The 25,502-nt window shown below is 42.2% G+C and overlaps 1 protein-coding gene across 3 annotated transcripts; it reads left to right on the top strand.

Moving 5' to 3' along the window:
* The first annotated feature begins 3,703 nt into the window (after positions 1–3,703).
* On the top strand, positions 3,704–20,902 carry RUVBL1 (RuvB like AAA ATPase 1). Of its 3 annotated transcripts, XM_080350720.1 has the most exons (13): positions 3,704–3,875; positions 4,550–4,636; positions 5,232–5,364; positions 9,377–9,528; positions 10,827–10,916; positions 11,753–11,902; positions 13,116–13,179; positions 14,327–14,525; positions 15,680–15,782; positions 19,352–19,443; positions 19,689–19,835; positions 20,250–20,373; positions 20,521–20,902. In XM_080350720.1, exons 1-12 carry the CDS (start codon positions 3,735–3,737, stop codon positions 20,329–20,331), a joined length of 1,440 nt encoding a protein of 479 aa, XP_080206846.1. In that variant the 5' UTR covers positions 3,704–3,734; the 3' UTR covers positions 20,332–20,373; positions 20,521–20,902. The 3 variants fall into 3 exon arrangements, with proteins under 3 accessions (XP_080206846.1, XP_080206845.1, XP_080206847.1); XM_080350719.1 differs by having other exon boundaries at positions 20,250–20,902; XM_080350721.1 differs by lacking the exons at positions 20,250–20,373; positions 20,521–20,902 and adding an exon at positions 20,181–20,248.
* Positions 20,903–25,502: the final 4,600 nt, after the last annotated feature.

Here is a 25,502-nt window from a genome sequence, read left to right as displayed (position 1 = left end):
GCTGTGATGAAGAGTAGGAAAAAACCTTTCAGCTTCTTTTGCAGAAAATAAAAAACCAAAACTAATATTACCGAGGTGGAGAAGGGAACATGGCAAAATGAAAGGATCCCAACTTGTCCACATTTTTCTCAGTCCCTCATGAAGTAAGCAGTTTATAGCATTGAGCCATTTTCCTTGTTTTCTCCTTAATACACCATTCCCCTTTCCAGTTGTTCTCTCCCATACTGAATTTCTTCCTTAAAATGTGTTCGCTTTAATTGCTCAAGTTGATGGACTCATGGGAAAAAGGGCAGGAAGTCAGACTTTTGGGATAGGTTAAAAATGTAAAGGTCATTCACACACTCACACACACGTTCTCTCTCTCACTCCAAAAATAATACACTATTTGACAGTTCCAGGATCCAGCATGTCCCAGGGAAATTTGAAAGCTTATGTGAAACTGGGCCATGTCCTGTAACCTCAAACATTCCGTCTAGGAAAACAGCTCTCGAGTCTCCAGCTCCCACCTCGGGTATCGCATGACGTCTGTGCCAAAAAGGAGACCTCAAACAGGCAGGGCAAAAGAAACGGTGGTAAAATGAGTTGATTAAACCTGGGGAATAAGAGCTCAGACTGTTAGTGACAGGTGTGATTTTTTTTCTGGTGAACTGGCTAGTGAAATATTAAATGATACTCAAAGTTTCTACAACATGAGATGGGCAGAATGGTCCAACAGCTGACTTATGTTCCATTTGGTGGCATGGACAGAGAAGATGCCTCCTGCTTTGCAACAGAATTATTTTACCCTCTCCCTTTAATGAGTTAACTATTCAAAAATCATGTTAAGGTTGAGGTTCATATTTCCTCATGCTGATACTTCATAACACATCAGACACCAATTATAAAGGATCATTTAAGCTATTTAAGTTCAATTCTAATCTTCCCAGTAGTTCCTCTCGTACTCTGCTCTTTCTGGGGAATAAACAATTAATCCTGTGTGGTCTAAAGCATTATTGTTTATTTTCCCTCACCCAAACATGCTCCTCTCCCCTTTAACTCCAACTTCAGTACAATGTGCAAAGAACATACGGAATGAGTAAAACAATCAATACAATGAGATGTGCGCAACTGCTCAAGGCTTACAGATGGTTGTAAAGTCTGTTAAGGGCCACTAACTTGAGCAAGTAAGAAACAAGAAACCAGCTTCACATCCATCAAGCAAACAACTCTCTAGTGGTTCTTTTTTTATATTGAAATATCCTATTCTACTGCAAATACAAACCCAAATAACAATTTCTTCAGGTCAGGACTAAAATTGTACCTGGTCACAAGCCGACTGAAGTTTTAGGCTCTACTCCAGTTCTATTTGTGAGACATATTGCTGTAGACAAATAATTAACACTTCTGGTTGTTACTCAATTTTATAATTAAAAAAAATCTAATTGAATTAGTGAAGTTTAAGAACTTTATGTAGCATATCTGATTTCTACATACATGGAATGTTTCTATCCTTCTTCTAAGTTACAAAGAAGATTAGCAGCAATTCTCTATTCCTGCCATCTACATGCTTATATATATATATATTGAATTTCACCAAAAAGAAATAAGCAAATATTAATAGTCTTTGAAATGCCATAATCTCTAAAGTAGGTATAATAATATATAATTGTTATATATAAATATATAATATATAAATATGTAATATATAAAATAAATATAATGGTTCATTTGGCTTCTACAAATTGCACCATAACTCCCGTCCTTCCCAGAAGCCGCTCACCTGGCTTGGACCATTTCTTGCAGTTCCCCCTGGCAGCTGCAACATTAAACAAGATAACATGGAATGTATGGACAGATTTCAGCCTAAATTATTAAAAGACTCCGTATTTCACCTATTACTTCTCAAAAGCAGGGCCATACCCAGCCTGGAGCTCTCGTTAACAGCATCACCACCTCCAGAGCTCTTACAAGTATTTGTTAATTGTTCTTCCAGACCTGGCAGAAACTTGAACTCTGCCCAGACTTCCCCACACCACTCGCGGCAGTTTAATGCACTAGAGAAATCAAAGTTGTATATTTGCTCTTTTACAAAGAAAAGAGTGTGCAGTTCAGCCCATATTAAGCATTTGTTTTCTGTGACTAATATGACCCTGAGAGGATGTACAGAGTCCAATTGTATACATGCTTTTTTAATTATTTAAAGGATAGCTTGTATTTGTTAGATTCAAAAATTCTTAGCTAAACAGCTGTATAATAGGATACCCTTACAAAGTTGTTGAACTACATATGTGTGCAATTATATTGTAAGTACAGTTTTAAACTACATTATGTAAATATAAACTGACAGAACAGTTAACAGAAAAAGAAACAGCAAAGACTTTTCTCTCCTAAATGACATTTATAACAAAACTAATGGAAGCACTTAGACAAAAAGGGAATTCATAGCATATATATTGTTCATTTGGCTCTACAAATTGCACCATAACTCCCGTCCTTCCCAGAAGCCGCTCACCTGGCTTGGACCATTTCTTGCAGTTCCCCCTGGCAGCGCACTGGGAATCTGAAATGGCACCGTCCCTTTGCACAGACAACAGTCCTGCATCACACCCCGCTAATCCATCAGCCTCAAGTGCTGCAGACACAGCTATAGTTTATTATTAAACACAGAAAACACTATATATTAATGGAAAACAAGTCCCCTCTTTTTGGGGAAGGGAGATCCCCATATCCCCTCTAAACTTTCACTGTGAGCGATCTCCACCTCAAGCATTTAAACACCACATACAAGGTGCAGCAGAATCACCGCTGGGCGCTGTAACAGCCTAAAAGCTGTAGAGACACAGACCTGGGGAAACAAGGGTGAGGACTGCAAGGGAATCAAACTCCCAGCTCAGAAAGTGGAGTATTTTTCCTTATTTCAGAAGGTCGAAGCTCAAGAGGATCATGTGCTCTAAGTACAGCATGTGTTAAAGCCTCAACTTACTTTTGCGAGCTAAAGGCAGCAGAGGTTGTCAGAAATCATTGCTCACATTGCAGCCCGAGGGCCCAGGACGGGAGAGGGCACTGAGCACCCAATGCGCCAGGGAGAGGCGCTGCCTCCAGCCCCAAAACACACTCCATGAGTCACAGAATCATTTTGGTTGGGAGAGACCCTCAAGGTCATCGAATCCAATTGTTAACCCACCCCTTGGCTCTGTCCCATGTCCCTGAGAACCTCGTCTCCGTCTGTCCAACCCTCCAGGGATGGTGACTCCACCACTGCCCTGGGCACCCTGTTCTAATGCCCCCACCTGCTTCTGGTAAGAAATGCTCCCTAATTTCCAATCTAAACCTCCCCTTGCACAACTTAAGGCCGTTTCCTCTCTTCTTGTCACTTGTGAGAAGAGACCAGCACCCTCCATGCTACAAACAAGGAATCTGCGAACAAGGAAAAGCTGCTTTTCCTCTCCGGGAGGACGTGTGCTCGCCTCCCCACAAAGTCTCCCCCCCTCCCCCCCCGGCCCATCTCCAGCGCAGCGCCCACACCCGCCCGGACCCTCTGCAGGCGCCGCACACGGAAATAAGCGGACGGAGCCTAAGAAAAGGTGCACCGCATCGGTGACAGGCAGGCGCCGCGTCCAATAAGAATCAAGAGCGCCGCCGCAAGGGCCAATGGCGCGGCGGGGCGGGCAGAAGGCGGCCGCGCGCCGGGAGCCTTGGTAACGCGCGGGCCGCGTGTGGGGAGAGCGGGCGGTTGGGGACGGTCCGGCCGCGCCATGAAGATCGAGGAGGTGAAGAGCACCTCGAAGACCCAGCGCATCGCCGCCCACAGCCATGTCAAGGGGCTGGGGCTGGATGAGAGCGGCACCGCCAAGCCGGCGGGGGCCGGGCTGGTGGGGCAGGAGAACGCGCGGGAGGTGAGCGGGGGGACAGGCCGAGGTCCCCCCGGGGCTCTGCGGCCTCTTCCCCACTTGAGGGGGAGGCCTCGGGGTCCCGCTCCGATCTGCGCTGGGGGGCTTTATAAGCGCCGTTAGTGAGGGAAAGTCTCAGCCTGGGCTCGTTCCTGTGTTGTGCGATGGGGGTTAATCACGGCTCTTCCCGTATCTGAGGGCAGGGACTGGCGCCCGGGGTTCAGTCGCAGAAATTGGGGTATCAAAGGCAACGGAACGCACCGAAAAGTCAAGAGACTTGGTGCAGGTGTGGGCTGGAGGTTCCGTTCCAGCCCGATGTCGCCCCTGGACGGGCGCCTGTGCTGCGGTGGCGTTCTGAAAGTCAAACACTCATTTCCTGCTTTATTTTTAAACGTTTACATACACGTGCAACTCCAGGAGGGGGAAAGCGGTCTGTCTGTGCTCTTAGGTTCAGTTTTATTGTCTGTGATTTTTTTTTTCATTTTTCTGTCATATAAAATTATGTTAGAAAGTATGTTTTTATTATCTTGCCTCCCTCTTTGTGTGCGTGAAATTGAAATCCTCTTTATTTTTAGTGGGCTTACAAAACCTAATAGTTCTAAACACTTTTAACGAGATTGGGACAAAAGATACTATAGCAATACTTGTGTTAAGAATGTAAATACTTATTTAACTTGTAGGCTTGTGGGGTTATAGTGGAACTGATCAAAAGCAAGAAGATGGCAGGCAGAGCTGTGCTGTTGGCAGGACCTCCTGGAACTGGCAAGGTATTATTATTCTCTTTTTTTATACAAAATAAAGCATTCCCAAATCTTATTGTATTTTAGTTTGTTATCAAAACCATTTTAAGGTAGTGCTTCCATAGTGTTTTCATCTACAGGGATTTTTTTCATCAGTGTATTGACATGGTTTCCTGCTTTGTATTTCGATTTTTGCCGTGTCATCAACACTGGCAGAATCCAGTGGTGTGTTCAGGCACATGTAGATAATATGGTCCTTGAAAGAGAGTCTTACGAGCTAATTTTATATGAAAAACTTCAGTAGTTTTTGCTTTATTTTTTTTTTCCAATGCTGTTTAAGGTTTTCTGCGTTTGTATCGCATGTCAAATTCAAATGCCCAGTATTGTTTCTTTAAGGTGCTTCATAAGTCTGATAAAAGTCACTTTATATGTGTCTATAACTTGTTTTGGGGGGAGGAGGGTTGTTATATGCGAGAAATATTTGTCAGAATATTCTTAATATTGAATTGGTAGTTGATACATGGAAGATCATGTGATGAGGAAAGTTAACTTTGTGCAGAAAGAATCCTTTGTTAATTATAACAAAAATTAACGTATGTTTGTTTGGTTTGGTTTTTTTAAGACTGCTTTGGCTTTAGCTATTGCTCAGGAACTGGGAAGTAAAGTTCCCTTTTGCCCTATGGTTGGAAGTGAGGTCTATTCCACCGAGATCAAGAAAACAGAAGTTCTAATGGAAAACTTCCGACGTGCGATTGGTAAGTTTCAGAAAACCAGAATAATTAAATATTAGCATTATACTTCTTTTACTTTTTCCCAGTCACCTAAAAAAGAAAACCACTGGTGACAGTGGTTTTCAGATTATTGTATATTCTTTTTTCAGTGCTGATCTTGATTTAGTGAATCTCTTCCACACTTAGTGGAGTCAGGTTTACTGTTTATAAACCATAATTTAATTGTTGTATTATGGTTTGTTCTACTGCAAATTCTCCTGGTTTTGCCTATGACTCTGGATAAAGCTGAAGGAAAAGGTATTTTTAGTTTCATACATTAGCAGAAATACTTACAGGCAGGAAAATGCTCTCCTTTTTTATTTTAGTGATTTCACCTCACTAAGCAAACAATCAGGAGCTCCCAAATGGCATCTTAGCCTGACTTAATATTCCAGCGAGCACAAAGAAAGTTCTATGCCAGCAAAACAAATAGTTTAACATAATGTCTTCCTCAATTCTAGAGTGCTTTTACGAGCTTGATGTAAATCGGTTAAATTTGCAGCAGAACCTCAGCGAGTATCTAAAAATCTCTCATACGATTGCTGCTGACAGCTGATAAATGCAGTTAGAAGTGGCCCTTGTTTGTAAGAGGGCTGGCTAAAGATAGTCTAACTGATTTTAGCACTGAACATATTAACAGTTAATTTTCCTGGTTTCTGCACCACATTTCCCCTTGGACTTCAGCTGAGTATTTGGTGGCAGTGCGGTGAAGGACTCTCTCAGCTCTGCAATGAAACAAAAGTATTCCAGTGTCTTTTGTAAGAAAGCAACTCTCAGTAGTCTCTGGTCTTCTGGTTACCATGAATCTGGCAGGGCCTGGGGGAGGAAAGCCAGAGACTGAGCAGTCTGCAAAATTTCCTTGATGTGATGAAGGTCCCTGTCAGAGATTCGGAAACCTGAACCAAGAGATGAAACTTGTGCCGTCTGTGTTGTCATTTCCAGTGCTAGCGGTATTTTAACTCCCCAAGGTTTAACAGCCAGCTACATTGTTAGTTCCCTGCATTCCCCAAATGTCAACAGAGAGACACTTCTAAACAAATATTGGTGTTAATGAAAGATGGAACTTCTTTTATTCCTTTCTGTTGAATTCCATGTCACATTTTCATAACACAACCTTTATTGAATATTTTTATCACTGTGAAAAAAAAAAACAACTCTGAAATATTTTGAAGGACTAGTAATCACCATTTCTCATAATGGAGCATTTTCTGATCATGTTTAAATCTCAGTTATGTTTTAGCTTCCCTGTCTAGTAAATAAATAATTTACAAGGGTGCGGGTTTTGTTGGTTTTTATTTTTATTTCTTTTTAAAATTATTTTGCATGCACAGTGCTATGTCAACTGTGACTGTGTGCAAGAGAAGCTTCAGTTCGTATGCCAAACAGTACCTAAAGTATTCAATTTAGGTTTGGGGTTTTTTTTTGTGGTTTGGTTTGTTTTGGGGGGGGGTTTATTTGTTAGTTGGATATTTTTTTTTGAGGGGGGTGTTGCAGGATTCCTAATTAGCAGGTTCTGTATGCATCATCTGTTGCTCATCTTGTGCATTTTACTTTCAGAGGGTTTAGCCACCTCAATGTATAAAAATAATCAGGGATGTTAACATCAATATTTTACTTTTTTTTCTTGGAAACAGAATCTGGTTTGGACCCATCACTGTGGGAAGAAACTGGAATGGCTCAAAGTTGGCAGAATTTTTATTGTTGGGAGTCTCTTAATACCAGACTTGACAGTCTCATGGCCAAGTACTACGTGGGGTATAGGAGAGTTTGTAATACTTAAGAAACATAAAAGGACGGAGTGGGAAATGAGAAGATGGAATTGTTGCACGGGTTAAAAAAGCTTCAGCAGAGAGATAAATCCTGTGTAGAGCTCATTAGCAGCTGGAAGGATGATGACAGTAGCTAATGTTAGAGCTCAGTTGCAGTAAAAAATAACTACTGGAATGGCCACTTAAATAGCGTATCTATTCCCTGGGTCTCCAAATTGTAACTGCCGGTAAATCAAACAAGCACTGTTTAACTCCATATAGTGCTATGGAATCAAAGCATGAAATAGCCCATAATTACCTTCTTGGACTCATGCCTCTGATTTGTAACTAAGAAATGTCCCTGCTGAAGTCTAAGAGCTCTTTTGAGAATGAAGTTCGTAGCTGATACATGCAGGTTAATTTGACAACAAAGGATAATCAGCAGCAGGTCCAAAGCATCGATTACCTTTGTTCAGATCATGTTCAACTGTAAATATTTTCTATAGGCACATCTATATGAGCTCGTTAGTTTAGATTAGAGGCATGATTTTGAAGGAAATCTCTAGGTTGTCCTCGCTGACTTGGCTTTTGTTTGTGTTGTGGAGCAGACTCTGAGCATGTGAATTGGATTCATTTCAGATGAAATGAAACTAGAAGATGTGCTTTAGCAGCATACAAAATATAACCCATACACAAATGGGCTTCCAGTTTTTCAGAGCAAAAGAGAGCTGGTGCTGCAAGTTTAAAAGCAAAACAAAAAGGAAAAACAAACCTGTGAATGTCGACTTCTTGGCACCAGCAGTTTTACTGTATAGATTCCCATATTGCTTCACGTTCCTTCACGTTCCTTGGATATGCAGCCTATGCGATGCAGCCTTCTCTAGGTCAGGTTTAGAACTCTAAGGTTAATTTTCTTGTCCAATGTTTTGGCATGCCTGAATAACATTTTAAAAAATACTGCAATTAACTTTATGTAGAACTTTTAATGTAGTGCTAAATAAAGGAAACATTTCTTACCAAGAACTTACGTTATATACAATTAACCTTTTCTCACATTTCAGATCCTGGACTTAATTTGGGTCCAGTAGAGGGAGACAGACTCATATTTGTCAGTTCTTTATATTCCCCTATCAGCAACTCAAGATTACTGGTGAAGTGTCTGATCTATTTCAAAGCAAAATGGAAAGTTACGGAACAAGGAAAGTTTTATAAAGTCCCAATAGCCTCAGACTGGGCAGGATGACTTCCTTATATCTTGTTACAGCCCATTCATTATTTTTAGTATGGCATGTGTGTCTCATAAAATACTTTATAGAGTCTCTTCAGATGTGGGTTCTTTGAACTTTTATGTAGTTAGAACGTCTGTGTAATTGTAGTGGTGGTGGTGATGATAGTGGTTTTTCTTTGGAACAGTTTAGCTCCAAACCACTTCAGCTCTGTATTATTCATCAATTTAAAATAACTTAGTTAATTACAATAGTTGTGTGTGGAATAAAAGATACTCAGATACGATGATGATTGCTCAACTGTACAAAAGAACAACAAAATAAGGATGTCATGGTCAGCTACTTTGAAATAGTTTTAAATTGTAGCATTGTAGCAGTTTCTGCTAAATGTTATTTATCTCACCTCCTGCTACTCACTTGAAAAAATGTTTCAAATTATACATTAACCTTTTCTTAATTTTACGAGATTCTAACACAATACCAAGGAATCAATTTGTCATTTTTAATTTAGCTGCTGAAATGTAAACTTTTCTTTGAAGTTACTTTTTTCTCCTGTCTTTTTCTTTACTTTGCATGGCTTTCTGATGGTCCAGAAATTGTGTAAAACTCGCAGTTATATTAGTGTCACTAGTTTCAGAAGATAATCTGTTTCTTTGACTTCAGTGTAGGGTAACAAATCAAGCAAATCTTCTCTTTGGGGGAGGGAAAAGAGAGAAGATACTGACATTTGCTTCAAGAACTAATAATAACAAACAGAAGAAAATAATTTCCTAGAATTTAATAAATTGTTTTGCAGGGCAGAACTTGGGCTGAACTTCCGTTCTGATGACACAGGATGAATACTCTCACATAATATTGAAGAACAGAGCAATAACTCGTCTTTCTACTTGAAAAACAACAAATAACCATTAAATGTCATGTAGCCTAATAATATGTTCCATTCTGTTGGCAGTAATGCCATAGACTCTGGAGTGTATATAGCCATTGATTTGTGTACTCAAGACTATTCTGGATTTCTTGCAGGGTTGAGGATAAAAGAAACCAAGGAGGTTTATGAAGGAGAAGTCACAGAACTCACTCCATGTGAGACTGAAAATCCTATGGGGGGCTATGGCAAAACCATCAGCCACGTAATTATAGGACTCAAAACTGCGAAAGGAACCAAACAGTTGAAGGTATGTATGGCAGAAACTCAACAATTTCTGGAAGTATTTCAGGTCTGAATCTTTCATTTTTAGCACTTATTTCCATTTCACGCTCTTGATCCCCATCTCTGTAGAGCAGGGATGCCAGGAGGTTGTTTTCTTTTGCTGGACAACTTTATCCTATTCCTCAGTGCATACGTTTATCTGCTTAATGTAGAATATTTAGAATGTGAGTCTTGTCTCCTACTAATAGAAATCGGGGATAAACCCATTGCTCATTTAGCAGCCCCTGTAATTTTTCTGCTTGGCAGCACACACTTGTACATCTTCAACAAGCTAAAGGGCAGTAGGAAGAGATCCTGGTTCCGTTTTGCAGCGTTACCAGTACCACAGAAAAAACAGCAGAGTTGGAAATCTGAGCTATGATCTGGCTCAGTCTGTGATACACTCGCTCTGACCCTGGCTATAAATTCACGTTCATGACATGAACATACGAGAAAGGTCTTGGTTTTGTTTTCCTCATTCTCAACTGAATTTTTGAGGGTGGTTTTGGGAAATCTTGCCTGTTCCAGTAGAAATTGTTCTTTCTGTCACATCCCTTCTTTCTACACGGGGAAATACACTCTAGTGAATATTTGATAGAGAACTGGAAATGGAGCTGGTACGTTGCCAGCTCAGACCCATTTTCCCTTTGTTTTCTTGTACAAGTCTCTGTCCATGTCGTTCAATTTCCCTGTCAGAGCAGGAGAGAACTGAAAGCTGTCTCTGTTGGTAAGAATCATCTTGCATTTGTTCATTTTGAAAACAAAATGCAGAGCAAAAGTGAATAAACACATACCGAGAGAAACAAAGGTGTCTAATGTTTTCCATATCCACACTCCCTCATGCAGCTCCACAGAGGATTAAATAAAAAATAAAGAAATCAAGTAGCATAATTCAATGCTATAGCCAGATTTTTTTATAAAAGCTTTTCTAGAAATTAAGAGAAGTGCTGCTTCCTAGGTATATATATATTGTCGCATTACACAAAGGCTTATTTTGTGATAGTGACTGGTATCGTTATCGTTACGTTTCTGGCACTTACCGTCACTTCCTTCAGCCAGCGGACTTTTTGGTAAGAAAGTCAGTTCTCTGCATCTTCTTTCAGATTTATTCCTTATCGCTACTCCAAGTGTTACAGCTCTATAAAACCCTAGAGGCATTGCTGGGGGGAAGTTGCAGTTTAATTTTGCCTGGTGAGGTTGAGCTTTAAGACCACATTTCTTTTCCTTGATTACCATAACAATATGGAATTGTTTTGACCAACTGCGATGTTTGCTTATTTCCAGCTGGACCCCAGCATATTTGAAAGCTTGCAGAAGGAGCGAGTGGAAACCGGTGACGTTATTTATATCGAAGCAAACAGTGGAGCTGTCAAGGTAAAAGAAAAGTTCTGCATTTTGATGCTGGTGTGACTCTTGCAGATCTTTCTCTGCCTTTGTCAGAAGGCTCTGATTTATTAACCTTAACTGACATGAAATAGTTACATGGAAGTTTTAAGAAGAGCCCGGTGTTTTCCTTATCTGTAGAGAAAATTCTCTCTTGCACTGAAAGAACGTGGTCATCTAGTTCACAATTAAGGTCATCTGGTGAGGAAGCTATCACTGATGCTGTCTGGATGAGTTTTCTTTTCTGTAAGATCGAGACATCTTTAAGGGAAGAGGGGAAATCCAAAGCAACTTTAGCCATTTTCAGGCTGACATGTGCAGCGTATTTAATCTTTCTTTTATCGCTCTGGTATTTTCTCCACAAGATATATACACATGGAAGGGAATACTGCATTAGTTAGCATTCTTTTCATATCTGATTTAGAAAGCAGTGTACAGCGATTCTTGCTGTTTAATGGATGAGCATAATATTTTGTATCATATAATAAATCACCTACCTGCAAAGGAGTTCTGAACAGTTCTCCCAATCTCTAGTTAATCTACTGGATTTGTCCTTTAGCAAGAATTATGTATGGTTAAAAGAAGGGGAGAGAGGAGTGGAATATTCTTACAACTGAAAATATCAGGTGCTTTTCAGCAGAGTTTTTGAGCTTTGATCAGTAGATAGGGTGTGCCTGTTGCTAAGCAGGGTGGGATGTCTGAACTGTCAGCTGAAGCTTGTCAGGACTGGAATTGTGAACTAAACCCTTTATCAAGTTCATGTCTCTCAAGGTTTTGGCACTAAAACTTATTCTATACCTGGGTTTCTCTTCTTTGCTTCTCCTCAGAGGCAAGGCAGGTGTGATATCTATGCTACGGAATTTGACCTTGAAGCTGAGGAGTATGTTCCCTTGCCAAAGGGTGACGTGCACAAAAAGAAGGAAATTATCCAGGATGTCACCCTGCATGACTTGGATGTGGCCAATGCTCGACCTCAGGTATTCGACTCTGCAGATGAAGCCTTTACAGAAAAGTTCTTTGATGTAGATGTGATGGGCACTGGAATAATCAAGAAGTAGAAAGTTGAGCTGTCCTAAATCACCTTCAAAGATACCACGATAGGAATAGCTGTAGGTGTTACCTGTGGAGGCCAGTCTTTCCCAACACTGCAGAGAACAGCCACATGGATGTTTGAGATCCGCTACCTTCACAGTTAATGCCTAATCTAGACCTAGCACTCCCCTTCCCTCCACCATTGTGCCTCATCCCCTGCAGAAAAAGAGCAGTGTGGGCTGCTCCTCTTGACCAAGAAAAGAGATTAGTGGTGTCTCTCCAGAAGGAAAGTTGCCTACAGGTGTGAGGTAGCAGCAGCAGCCAGATTGGCATGATTTTATTTATCAAAAGTTCTGCATACAGATTAATTTAGTTTCCTTTGTGCTTATGGGTTTGTGGCCATGAAGTGGAAGCTGCAAGCACTATGACAAAAGGTCACTTTAGTCTTTTTGACTGCTGTGGATTTGGTTGATGTCCCTGCTTCCTTCAGAAATGTTTCATAACCTCTGTCTAAATTTCTTTGTGACTCGGTACAGCTCGGAACATATCGCAGCAAAAAATCGAAAATGGAAGAATTACTCCTTGCTGTATCTTAACGTGCAGTTATTGAGGGAACTCCATCTATGTCATAAACAAAAGCCACTGACAATATAGTATCTTTGGTTAAAGTTTGACATCTCTACAATATGATACTACAAGCCCTTAACCTACTCCATTTCAAAATAAACATCCTTTTTCCAACAAAATAATTTACAGGATAAAAATCAAGGTGTTCAAAACATTTAAAACTCAGCATAATCATTGCTGTGTTTACAGGCTGAACACCTACTGTGCATACAGGCAATCCACGTCTCTGCTCACTGAGAATTTTAGTCCTTGTGAGCTTCTATGTGACAATTTTTATAACAGAGGTTACCTCATTTTGGTTTTTTATGTCCTGGAAATGAATGAGGCTCAAGAAAGGGTGAGGAGGTAGCTAAATGATTATGTTTAGAATACTGGTGCAGTGAAGTGACCTGACTTTTGACAACTTATCAACCACTGCTGATAAAAACTATCAAAGAAACAACTTCTTTAACCAGCTCCTGGTTTATAAAATTCTCATGGTTTGTGTTTACTATGAGACCTCATAGCTGATCTGTAACTTTCTTTTCCCAGGGTGGGCAAGACATCCTTTCTATGATGGGACAGTTGATGAAGCCAAAGAAAACTGAAATCACTGGTAGGAATCCTGCGTGGTATTTTTAGACCAACATAAGCTGTAGATTTAGCAGTTAGAAAATGATTAAAAATAAGGTTATTCATGCACCGTCTCTAAGTGAACGCCTACATAATATTTATTCATAAATATTCAGATTTCAAAAAGCAGTGATACAGCTGCAAGGGCTGGAAACAGTACAACATGTTATCAGTTCACACATAGAGTGATAAAATATGTACTGTGCTATATGCACCTGTCCTGGGGAGAAAGGGCTGAGATGCCATCCCCTTTCTCCAAACACTCCTGCCAGACACTGTGAGGTTCACACTTGCACAAAGAATCAAACTGAACAACAAAACAAATCTAATAAGTTGTTAGGACACATGCTTATGAGAAGCAACTACACTGAACTTGTGTAGAGTAGAAGAATGACTTCTAAAGACTCCAGCCTTGCTTTGATTTAGACACCTCTAGAGCGTATTGACTCGTTGCTCTAAGTGCACTGCTGCTATTCATACCCACAGATTGTTGGGGAAAAAAAAAATCGACAGGAAGATCAATTCTCCTTTTGCTTTGAAAGAAATGATGTTTCAGTAAGTGACCATCTAAATTTAGATCAAAGTCTGTTTCAATACCCAACTGGAATGGTGGGCTTTTGAAGTATCTCATCTGTTCCAGAGGTCACTTTGCTTATTCTAATGGCAGATTTATCAATGTAACATCTTGCAGAGCTTTGAGATCCATCTGTTCACAGAAACTTACGTAGCCCTTTTTTGTTGTTGTTAAACACAACTTTGCTCAAATACAGTAGCAATATTTTATCTTTCCAGTGACGTTCTTCTCAGCCATGCTTGGAAACCTCATTATGTTTCATGTTTTAAATTGAGGTTTGACTGACTTCCCACCCACCAAAATCATAGTTTTTCACAGGCCATGTGAGGGAACAGAGCACCCCAGTTAAATGCTAGAAGTTTAGAAATATTTGGCTGCACAGATGTCTCCCCAATACAGTGGTGAATGCCACAGAATTTTAACGTCACAGATGCTTTTCCCTGTGGCACTAAGATTCCAAACCATGAAAAAAATTCAGTAAGAATTTTACTTACCTAAAGTCTTTGAGACAGATGTATAGTTCACCAGCAGAACAACTGTTTCTTTTTGTTCTCAGACAAACTTCGAGGAGAGATAAATAAGGTGGTAAATAAATACATTGATCAGGGCATCGCAGAGCTGGTCCCAGGTGTACTCTTTGTAGATGAAGTTCACATGCTGGATATTGAATGTTTCACATACCTGCACCGAGCGCTGGAATCTTCCATTTCCCCCATTGTCATCTTTGCTTCCAATCGCGGAAACTGCGTTATCAGGTATGACGTCTAAAGTTGAATTTTCCAGGTTGCATCTGTCCATGAACCTTAGAAATTAACTGTATGAGCAGAGTTATCATCTGGAGGCTTTTGTCTCTGATACTGTCAACGGTGATAATCCCTGGGTTACAAGGTGTGTTAGTGCTCGAGAACTGCTCGCTGGGACAAGCATTTAATGCCAGGCTGAGTTAAAGCAGAATGGAATTCCTCCTTTTATTTCCACTGACACATCCCTCTTTCTCCAACAGCTTCTGAATTGTCTTATTTCCTGGGTGATCTGTAACAATTACCTTTCTCATTGGATACCTCAACACATCTGTTGCTTGCACATTAGGGACATGAAAAGCACCAGGGCTACAAACCTCTAATGTTACAGTTTCCTTCTGCTTCTGGATCATTTTGCTGTTTGCTGTCCTCTGTGCATCAGATTTAAGCTTCTTGTTCTCACTGTTAAAGCATGTTCAGCTTCTCCCTACCCTTCGTTATTTCCTACTCTGTTGGTTTGGCTTTCTGTGATTCTGTAGTCTTGCCAACTACCTTGTTTTTCATCTCCACTCCAGTTCGTGCCTCCACTTCAATATTTTGCCCCCACACAATGCATTCTTTGCACATTCAGTAGAAGTGCTCTCCTCTTTCAGATCCTTCCTTAAATCCTACTGCTAATTTGTGGTCTAGCTCTAATTATGTCTAAACAAGCTGTCATTAGCAGTGATTGCTACTCTGTGAATTTATTTAATTCAGCTGTGTAACCAGCTCTTCCTTTCCCTCTTAGTGGCTCATCTGGTATTAATCTTCCTCTGCTTAGAAGTGAAGTGCTAAGCCCTTCAGAAACGTTTAAGGTGGATATTGCAGCGCTCTCTTTGCAAAGGCATCATTAGATAAGACTGTATTGTAATACAGTGTAGTGTAAACATGAAGGAAAGCACCACCTCTAGGTATTTCTGAGTGATATGTTTAAGAGCTCCAGAAATAGTATTTGTTCCACTTGGGCTGTCCAGTATGAACTTCAGAATGTTTCCTGTCTCTACCTGGAGTGTGTGTCTATGGGAAGACACAAGAATTGTAAACTAGTAGATGTGCAGTCACAAGTAATTTTAGTAAAATCAGTTTACTGAACTCAGACTAGTATCTGATCTCTCTGGTTTCTCCTGCAGAGGCACAGAGGATGTGGTGTCTCCTCATGGAATTCCGCTGGACCTGCTGGACAGAGTGATGATCATCCGCACCATGTTGTATACACCCCAAGAAATGAAGCAGGTAGGTGCAGCATTTTAAGAGCAATTCTAAAAAGCCCCTGGAGTTCTAATCTACTGAGATTACTGCTGCGCCTCTGAATATTCTGCTCCTATAGAGCTGTTTGACACTTTGTGGTCACCAGGGTTTGTGCCAGAAAGCTTACCACTTCCTAAATGCATGCTGCTGGAGTAACCGCTTCCAGTAAAGTGGTTAAAATCTGCGTGCAGTCCCTCTGATTTCCACCCACTGATGAGCTGTAATGGTGAGTGTATCTAGAGCTGAATGCCACATCTCACTTGCGTGAAATAGCACGAATTGTTAGCTGACCTTTGTTTTTGCACGGATTTCTTTCCATAGAGTTTGCAGATTCCCACAGGGTAGTGCTTTTCCAGTCATAGAATCATAGAATCATTTCAGTTGGAAAAGACCCTCAGGATCATCGAGTCCAACCATAATCTAACCTAACTTTAGCACTAAGCCATGTCCATTAGAACCTCGTCTAAGCACCTTTTAAACCCCTCCAGGGATGGTGACTCCAGCACTGCCCTGGGCAGCCTGTTCCAGTGCCCCACAGCCCTTTGGGGAAGAAATGGTTCCCCAGATCCAACCTCAACCTCCCCTGGTGCAACCTGAGGTGGTTTCCTCTGCTCCTGGCCCTTGTTCCTGGGGAGCAGAGCCCGACCCCGCCCTGGCTCCAAGCTCCTTTCAGGCAGTTCAGAGATCAGAAGGTCTCCCCTCAGCTCCCATTCTCCAGCTGAACCCCCCAGGTCCCTCAGCCGCTCCCATCACACTTGTGCTCCAGCCCCTTCCCCAGCTCTGTTTCCTCCTCTGAATTCTCCAGTACCTCATTGTCCTCCTTACGATGAGGGGCCCATAACTGAAGTCAGTATGAGATGAAGTGTCACGTTTTGGGACGTTTGGTCCCAGACCTCGGGCCGTTCTCCACACAGGAGATGAGAGGGATTGCGGAACACAACGTCACCCGCTGCGTTTTTCCCTCCATGCTTGTACTGTAGCTTTAACCTGCTCGAGCTGTCTCCTGAAGCTGAGAGGATTTCCATGCTCCTAGTCGAGTTTGGAAATGTAAGCACAGTGAGTGTCGCGGAGATACGCTTCTGAATGCCTGAAACTTTTCCTGTGGGGCCATCACGCTGTATTGTGTATCGATTATAATACTTGGGTCCATTATGATGCATCGTGTCAAAGATCCCCCTCATTAGCGTCTCAATGCTGCGGAGTGACACAATGCAGAAGGCATTATGGTATATCATGTCAATTCTTTGTATTATTTAAGAGATAGTGTCAATGGAGGAGAGCGTTGTCACGAGATAATAGTCTCCTGCTGTTGGATACGTGCCAAGGTGAAGCCGAGGCATTTATCGAATATAAACGGAGGCGCAAAGCTTCATTTCACTTGGTTTGAGGGGCTTTGCACGTGCGGCTCTTGTGAGCCGCTCTCAGGATGATTTTTTTTGCACCTAAGAGAGCATTTTAAAGCATTATGGTATAGATGACAGTAAAAGCAGCCCGGTGATTTAATAGTACAATTATGTTTTGTTTGTATACAAAACAAATTTTAAAGCGTGACCTTTAGTCAGTCTGGAGATATCAGAGACCACTGTCTGAACTTCTCTATATGTGAATTTTGTGTAGTTAGGGGGATGCCCTCAGAGTTATTTCTTTGTTAAGGTTGTTCTGTGTAATACCTGCCTAGCTGCTGTATTACTACGCAGATAATACGCTGCTAACGAGCACCTTTCTGAGCTGCTCGTTTTCTGAAGAGCTGGGTGAGTGCTGTGATTCCACTCTGCCCAGGGGCAAAGGGAGTGTTTACAGTAGCATTTCCTAAAGCTAAAAACAGCCCAGACATTATGTCACATAAATCACATTCCTACAGTCATATAATGTCATCTACCCTTAAATTAAGGCTTTTGAACCACCACTCCTCTTGGGAGAAGAGGAGGAGCTGTTACACTTCACGTTGGTTTCTAACTACATACAACTGAGGAGGCTGAAAAATAAGATGTCCATAAATTCATTCCCCTATTTTTGCTCAGGTTTTTCTTTCACGCCAGGAAGAAGTTTTCAGTGCTGATGTTTCTGTGTGAGACTCTTCGCCTGGGCCTTTCACAATTGATTTATCAGCACAAGAATTGTCCGTTTGTTCATAAGCAGTTCAGAATATTTCTCTCTGTGTTGATAAAGCAGAAATCCCAGCATGTCGCTCTGCTGGGAGAACAAGACCCGCAGTTACTTCACTGCAACCAGAACAGGGAGAGAATTCACTTTTATCCATGTTCTAGTCAGGTATTGTTGTAATCAAACTTCTTTGCATGTGTGCCTGCTGTTAGATAGTACAGGTTATAACTGAGGCTTTTTGTTCCTGATGTATAAACACTTCCTATTTTATAGCAACTTATTGATGTATGCGCATGTGCTGGGTTAATGGCTTGAGCCCCAATCCTTCAGGAAGATAAAAAGTTATTTTTAAAAAGTTGTTAAACATGTGGCATTCAAGATACCTTGTTTCTAGAAGGGGAAAAGAAGCAGTATTTGAATGAATGGAAACTGACGTTTGAGTGATCTAAACAATACTAAAGAAAACTTCACATTTAAATTGCAATTTGCAGCAGCATTGCCAATATTCAGTATTAATAGCTGCGCAAAACTTCCTGCCATTTCAAGCCCTTCTCTTTTACTCCGTTCCCTACCCTGACTCCCCTAGCGCATTTTTACGGCTTTAATTTAAACGAGCGCTTCTTGATATCTTGTTTACAAAGCTGCCAAAGTGAAAAATACCTGTATTATATGAGGCTTGCAGTTCCAGAGTTATCTCAGCACTACAACACAACATCATTATCCAGTCTGCCCCTTATCACTCAGCTGGTAATACGGGCTACCGAGAGACTTGTGCCACTTTTGTTACAGCTTTATATGCTCAGGCTTATTGGTGATATCTTGCTCTCCAACTTTGTAAAGATCTTCAGACTGGTACAAGCCTGAGACTGTTCTTGAAAGATTAGATTCTTCTCAGTGATTTTTTCTTCTTCTTGCCGGAATAGGTGAATCATAGAAAGTAACTTTTTGATTTATTTTACTATCTTCTTGTCAATTGAATAAAAAGTGTGTTGTGAGCTGCTAAGGGAAGGGCGTAGCTTTCTGGAGGGCTCTGCTGTGCAGCTGCAGCGATACGCTGCACAATTCACTAACTAACGGGTGTAGCTGCCCACGGGACTCCGGCTGCCGCTTCCTGCAGACTTTGTTTTCTTGTATAACTTCTGATTTTCTGCTCTTTATTAGCAGACAGACTTTGCTAACCGTGCAGAGTTGTCACGAAGGGTTAACGGTCCAGATGTGTTACTTTACCTGCCTTTTGTGCTCTTCCATTTTTCAATGTTATATTTGCCTATTCAAAGACTTCAAACTCTACAAATTCTAGTTCAGGGGTAAGTTACACTGGGCTAACTCCAGGCCATCCCGTGGTACCGCACATCTCATCTCGAAGCTGACAGTTTCCAGGTACTAAACTAAGTAGCACAGCGTGCTCACTTGCTAATCCAGGCTGCTATCTCGCTTCTTCATCCCAACAGATCATAAAACTTCGTGCTCAGACAGAAGGAATTAATATCAGCGAAGAATCTCTAAACCATTTAGGGGAAATTGGTACCAAGACAACCTTAAGGTAAGTTGAGCTGGGTTGGCTTTGCTCTTAAATACGACTGGGATAAAAACACAGTAGGATAATCAGTCTTGAAGTGAGACAAGCCTCTCCCATAAAGTCATGTTAAGAACAATGCTAACATTAAAAAAGAAGCGTGACCCTCTTCATTCATAGAATGTACGTGCTAGAGGGTCTTGCAGATATTTTATACATGTATTCAGTCCACCGGCCTCCACTGAACTGTAATTTTCCCCGTTTGACCGCAGGTACGCTGTGCAGTTACTGACCCCGGCCAACCTGCTGGCCAAGATCAATGGCAAGGACAGCATCGAGAAAGAGCACATTGAAGAGATCAATGAACTCTTCTACGACGCCAAATCCTCAGCAAAAATCTTGGCTGAACAACAGGAGAAGTACATGAAATGAAGAGTTGATCGCGTTAGATGCTTTGAAGTGGCGTTAACCCTCACCCAGGGCTGGTTTAATTGCTGAATGAGAAATGTTAATGGCTTGTCTCTTTGGGGACTGAAAAATATTTAAGAGTTGGACTGCTTTGTCAGACCAGAGTTAGCAATCAAGTGTTCCCGTTTCACTATCAATAATAAGATGCACCATGATGTCTGTGTAACATCTTAGTCTCCCTTTTATGAGCATATATATAAAATTAATAGCTCTTGACCCATCAGTTTTGTCTTTATTCTTCATTACAGGAGAGCTCTAACTAAAGTTGATGTTTAAGAACAGTCTATTTTCTTTAGGAATGTTGCTTTAAGATAGTTTCCTTTGATGGATTGCTTTCTAATAAAATATTTCACGAATATTGGAAGCTTCCCTGTGTTTGCCCTGGGTGTTCACCTGCCTAAAGAAACACGTACAGCAGCTGGAATTAACAAAGCCAAACATGAGTAAAATGGATTGGCAACATAACAATAGACCTACAGCAAAGAAATGGTAAGTGGACCTTTCCAAAGTGTTTTCTCGTTGGTAGGTCTTGATTTTCATTTTCGGAGGGAGAATGCAGAAATACATAATAGCCCTATTTAAAGCCTTTCTTCCGGAGTAACTTACTTACCCTTTCTTTGTGTTTTCACAAAGCAGATTGAATCAACGTTCCTGTCCATCCTGTTCAGTTTTTCCACAATGTTCTGCCCCCACTTTATTGATCACCTAAGATCAGAAAAAAATAATAATAAAAAAAAATCACAATCTAAAAATGTCTGAGTATTCATGTGTAAAAGTGAAAGTTAGAACGATAGTGAAAAGAATAACCCAATAATTAAGGTTTGAAACCCTGCTCTGCACAGACTTTGTATGAACTTCGCCTTAGTCTCTTGTTCACAGAATGTGCTTCCTGGTTCTATAGAGTGTGGATTGTTCCACAGCACCCTGAGGATAAATGATTTAAAGATTAAGATCCTTGTAACACTAAATACAAATCTGTAAATAGATGAACCAGGAAAAAGAAAAAGTAGCTTTATAAAATAACTCACCTCACATTCTTTGTTAGAACTTCCAGTGATTTAAAAGACTTCATGTACACTTACTTACATGGGCGTAGTTCTTAGGGCAGAGTGGGAGGGGAAGAGACCATAACTTGCCACAGCAGCCCAGTTTTAAACACCCGTTTTCTTTTTAGCAGCTGCAAATTGAAGAAGATAAGTTTTCAATTAATACTTTTAGCTCATCAAACGTGTTAATGAGAAGCTTGCTGATGTTAATGAGAGTCCTGCACGGCCAGTCGGCTGTTCTGCACACCGGGACGAGTGCGGTAGGATCACAGCAGGCAGACGCTGCCAATGGCTTTGCCATTTCTTTTGCCTTTTTGTTATATAAAAATAAAAGGTGGGGGGGAAGTTGGAAAACACCTCTGGTATTTAATTAGTGTCCTAAGAGGTTCTATGGATCAAGTACAACAAAGCTTCCTTGTTAAATCACAGAGTTCTCACTGGTAAAACTAACGCATGAGCTCAGTCATCAACTTCTTAGGAAAGAACTTGGGAACTGCTGGAGAGGGTCCAGCGCAGGGCAACAAAGATGATTAAGGGAGTGGAGCACCTCCCTTATGAGGAAAGGCTGAGAGAGCTGCGTCTCTTTAGTTTGGAGAAGAGGAGACTGAGGGGTGACCTTATTAATGTTTATAAATATATAAAGGGTGAGTGCCACGAGGATGGAGCCAGGCTCTTCTCGGTGGCAAACAATGATAGGACAAGGGGTAATGGGATCAAACTGGAACACAAGAGGTTCCACTTAAATTTGAGAAGAAACTTCTTCTCAGTGAGGGTGACAGACACTGGAACAGGCTGCCCAGAGGGGTTGTGGAGTCTCCTTCGCTGGAGACATTCAAAACCCACCTGGACATGTTCCTGTGCGACCTCACCTGGGCATTCCTGCTCCAGCAGGGGGATTGGACTAGATGACCTTTTGAGGTCCCTTCCAATCCCAAACATACTGTGATACTGTGAAAGGAATCCAGCTGCTGCAAACCGCTGTCCTCACCGCCCGCTGCTCCGGAGGTTTGTGTCTCCTTGCGCCCAAGAGTGTGTGGACATCACGATGATGCGCTGGACAGCAGAGCCTGCTGGGGGACAGAAAGCAGAGCGAGGTGGTTTGGATTTAATGATGTTTGATCACATTTTACCATCTCAGCCATGTAAAAACCTGTCCCGTTCTTCAAAGTACAAAGCAGCACTCTGTCAGCCAGCCCCAATTAGCTGTTGTATTTTAAATAACCCATCTACTTTCTGTACGGCTGCAACTAAACAGTAGCGACAAGAGGTTTTTAAGGAATGTTTTTTCGTTTATCCATGAATATTTTTGGCCAAGGAGCAGCCCTACTTTGAAACCTCAAACGCCGCTCTGTTACTGACTCCAATTGGTCGCAATTACCATCAGACTAATTTTCACGGCGCTTCTAAATCTCCTTTTACTGCAGCAGGATGGTGTGTCCTGTGGCACAACGGAGAGAGACCCGGTGAATTCAGCTGCTGCCTGCTTGAAATTGCACCTTTTTTCCCTGTCACAGTTTGAAAGTCCTCCCTGGCAATGATGAATGTCAGTATTTCAGAACCTAAGTGCCATTTTTCTTTGAGTTTTCCTGAAATATCTAACTGATCAATTTAGAAAGGAGTTTGAATAAGCCCTGAATAACTCTGAATACCAGATCTGTTTGAAGTCCCAATCAACGTTGGCTTTTTACCAAGAAATTCCTTGTTCACACAGCAGCAAAAGACCGACCAGGGCGGGACCTCCTGGAACACCGAGACCTTCAGACCCCCCTTCCCACCGTAGGCAAGAGAAGGTAGAAACTCTTTGTTTGGCAAACCAATTATTTCTTTGCTTACCAAGTGTTCTTTATCAAAATTCAAGCTCTGTAAAACCCAGGAAGAAATATCTGTTCTCACAAGTAGTAAAACAAGTGATTCTCTGTAAAACTCCAGCTGGAGGGGCTGCCAGAGCCCAGAGAGCACGGAAAGAGTGAGGAAGAAGCAAATTTGGGTGCCACATGCTGAAAACAGGCAGTTCTGTCCGAGCCCAGCTCTGTGACTGATGGGACCTGTCACTTGAGACCGACTGCGGGCGCAGAACTTGACTTGAGAAGGAAAACAAGATCTCAAAATACACGGGAGGGGGAAGCAGCAGCAATCAATCTAAACTGCCATTTTTCCCACACCTTGAGCCATTAAAAATATACGTATCTATTTATTACTTCATCATGAAGACCATCGTGAGATCTGCCAAGTTGGCTGCAGCCCGTGTCGGAGCGCTGGCCCTTCTAGGGCTGTTGTCACGTCCTGACGTGCTCCTGAGCCCCCGGTTCTGTTGCTGGGGGACCCGACTCGGTGCAAATCAGCTCCCAACAAGACGGGCTTTGGTTTTCCCTTCTGCACATGAATGTTTGGACAGCAGCAAGAAGCCCCTGCCCCGTCTCTGCGCTGCACGGGAGCGCCGTCCCATCCCTCTAACAGCCATTTAGTGTCTACAAAAGACATAAAGCTGTGATACAAAGGGAAAATCCTTCCACGCTAAATGGTGAGTGAATGTTTATCTGGCCTATTAAGTGACGTCCGGCAGACTTATTGATGTCAAAGCTCTGCCCATGAAAATAGTCTTTCATATTCCCGATAAAAATTGTTCTGTTGAAAGAACCACCGCACCACATACAACAGCTCCCGATGAAGGATCTTTTAAAAATATATAGAAATACTTATTTAGCACAAAACTACCCCTTCAAGTGGGAAGGCACAGGCAGCCAGGAACATTCCCACCAAATAAGTTTGGTTATTAATATTAAACGTGAAAGAATAAACTATTATTTTAATTCTTTTCTCCCTATTTTCCACAAAGGTTGCACCTAACGCATTAATCTTCTAAGCGAAGTTTTACGACCGATTGCCTGCACGCTGTGAGAAGTTTCTCCATCCATTACTCGCAGGGAAACGGGCCCTGCTGTGTAGGAAAATATTTGTTACATCTTATCAGGGTGACACATAATCTAACAACAATTACAGCAAGCCCATATTTTGTGCTATTTCGGTTTCAACGTGAAAAATAGTTCTAATATTAAACCTGGGGTGGGTGGGGGTTCTAGTAACCGGTTGAATATTATAAGCTGTGATTTCCTCTCGACGCAGAGCGGTGCTGCGCGCGGATCCTGCTCCGAGACAGCGGGAACACATCAATCCCGTGTACGTGCCTCCTGTGCAGATGCCACGGGCTGGTAGCACCTGAAAGTTGATTCCCCCTCTTTACACATCCTGAGGTCAGAAATTGCCGCATCTTTAGGTCTCGTGTGGCCAAAAGCATCTAAAACAGCATTAAGAAAAAGGGGAGATACCTGCCTCACCTCCAGACACATCTTCAGGTGACTGAACTGAGCCCCAGAGCGCTGCAGTGAAGATGAAGCATACAAGAAAAGGTTTTTAAGGCTGTCTAGTAAGCCGGTGTCTGGCCCCAGTCGCACATCTGCCAAGCACATGCGAGTTCTGTGATTTCTTTCCTGGTTGTGGCTGGAGGTCCCAGCTGGGGCCGCAGCTCCGCTGCCCGGGACGCCGGGTGCCCGCGCAGCAAGGGCTGATTTCCCTCCTGGAAAGCTTCCAGCCTTCCCAGGGCAGTGTGCTGGTGTCTAACGCAGCTCTGAGCAGCGGACATCCCCGGGGACAGGCTGTCCCAGCTCCTGAAATAGACCTTCTCGCACTAGAAACTACATTTGGGGGAAGAAAACAAACAAAACCACTCGGTAGTCTGAAGCATCCTGTTAAATAAACCCTCTGTGGTTTCCACGGTCTGGCATTACGCTGGCTTTTGCAATAGGCTCCTAGTTCTGACCTCCACCAGCCATCCCATGCAGAACACAAGGAGGTGCTGCCAAGACGCGCCAGCAAAAGCCCAAAGAGTCTGTGCTGACCTTTGCTGGGCAGGGAAAGAGTGAGAGCTCTGGCCAGCTCAAGGATTTCAGGTCAGCCAGGAAAAACTCAAGCATAGCGAACTGATTTCCCATTGTCTGCCAGGGAATTGCAGCCGCTCTACAGCGGGAGCGGGATCAAGAACACCCCGCAGGGCAACTGTGGACACAGTGGTGGTGGCAACAACCTGTATGCAGCTCAGCTCCTGCCACCTCAGGAGCCAGAGAGGAGCAGAGATGATCATTCTAGGGTGTCTCAGCTCTCCCAATGTCCACATGTGGCAGGGGCTCCACTTGCTGCCAGGCAGCAGAGGAAGAACTCCAGCCAGAGCATGGGGAGGGTGGAGGGGGGTTCGCTACCCTGTGACCTTCAGTGCTGCGGGAAGTTACAAGAGCCAGAGATGGGTCTTGTCTACTGGGAAGAGCAGGAGACCAAAGACTGAGTCATTTCTACACTGCAAATTCAACTACGTTGAGTAGTTTCCCCATTTCATTAAGGCGTTTGCAGACAGGACCAAATTGTTTATAATCATCTTAGTGGAATGGTGCTACAGCAGCCGGCTTGTAACCTGATTTCTTTAATGCGATTAAGGGACAATTTGATCCCATCTGCAAAAGCAATCAAAATATTGCAATGTATCTGTGCTCTGCCATAACCATAAATATGATGCAAACGTTA

This window comes from Nesoenas mayeri (genome assembly GCF_963082525.1).
Source record: "Nesoenas mayeri genome assembly, chromosome: 10".
Lineage (NCBI taxonomy): Eukaryota > Metazoa > Chordata > Aves > Columbiformes > Columbidae > Nesoenas > Nesoenas mayeri.
This window is presented reverse-complemented; position numbering and strand designations above follow the sequence as displayed.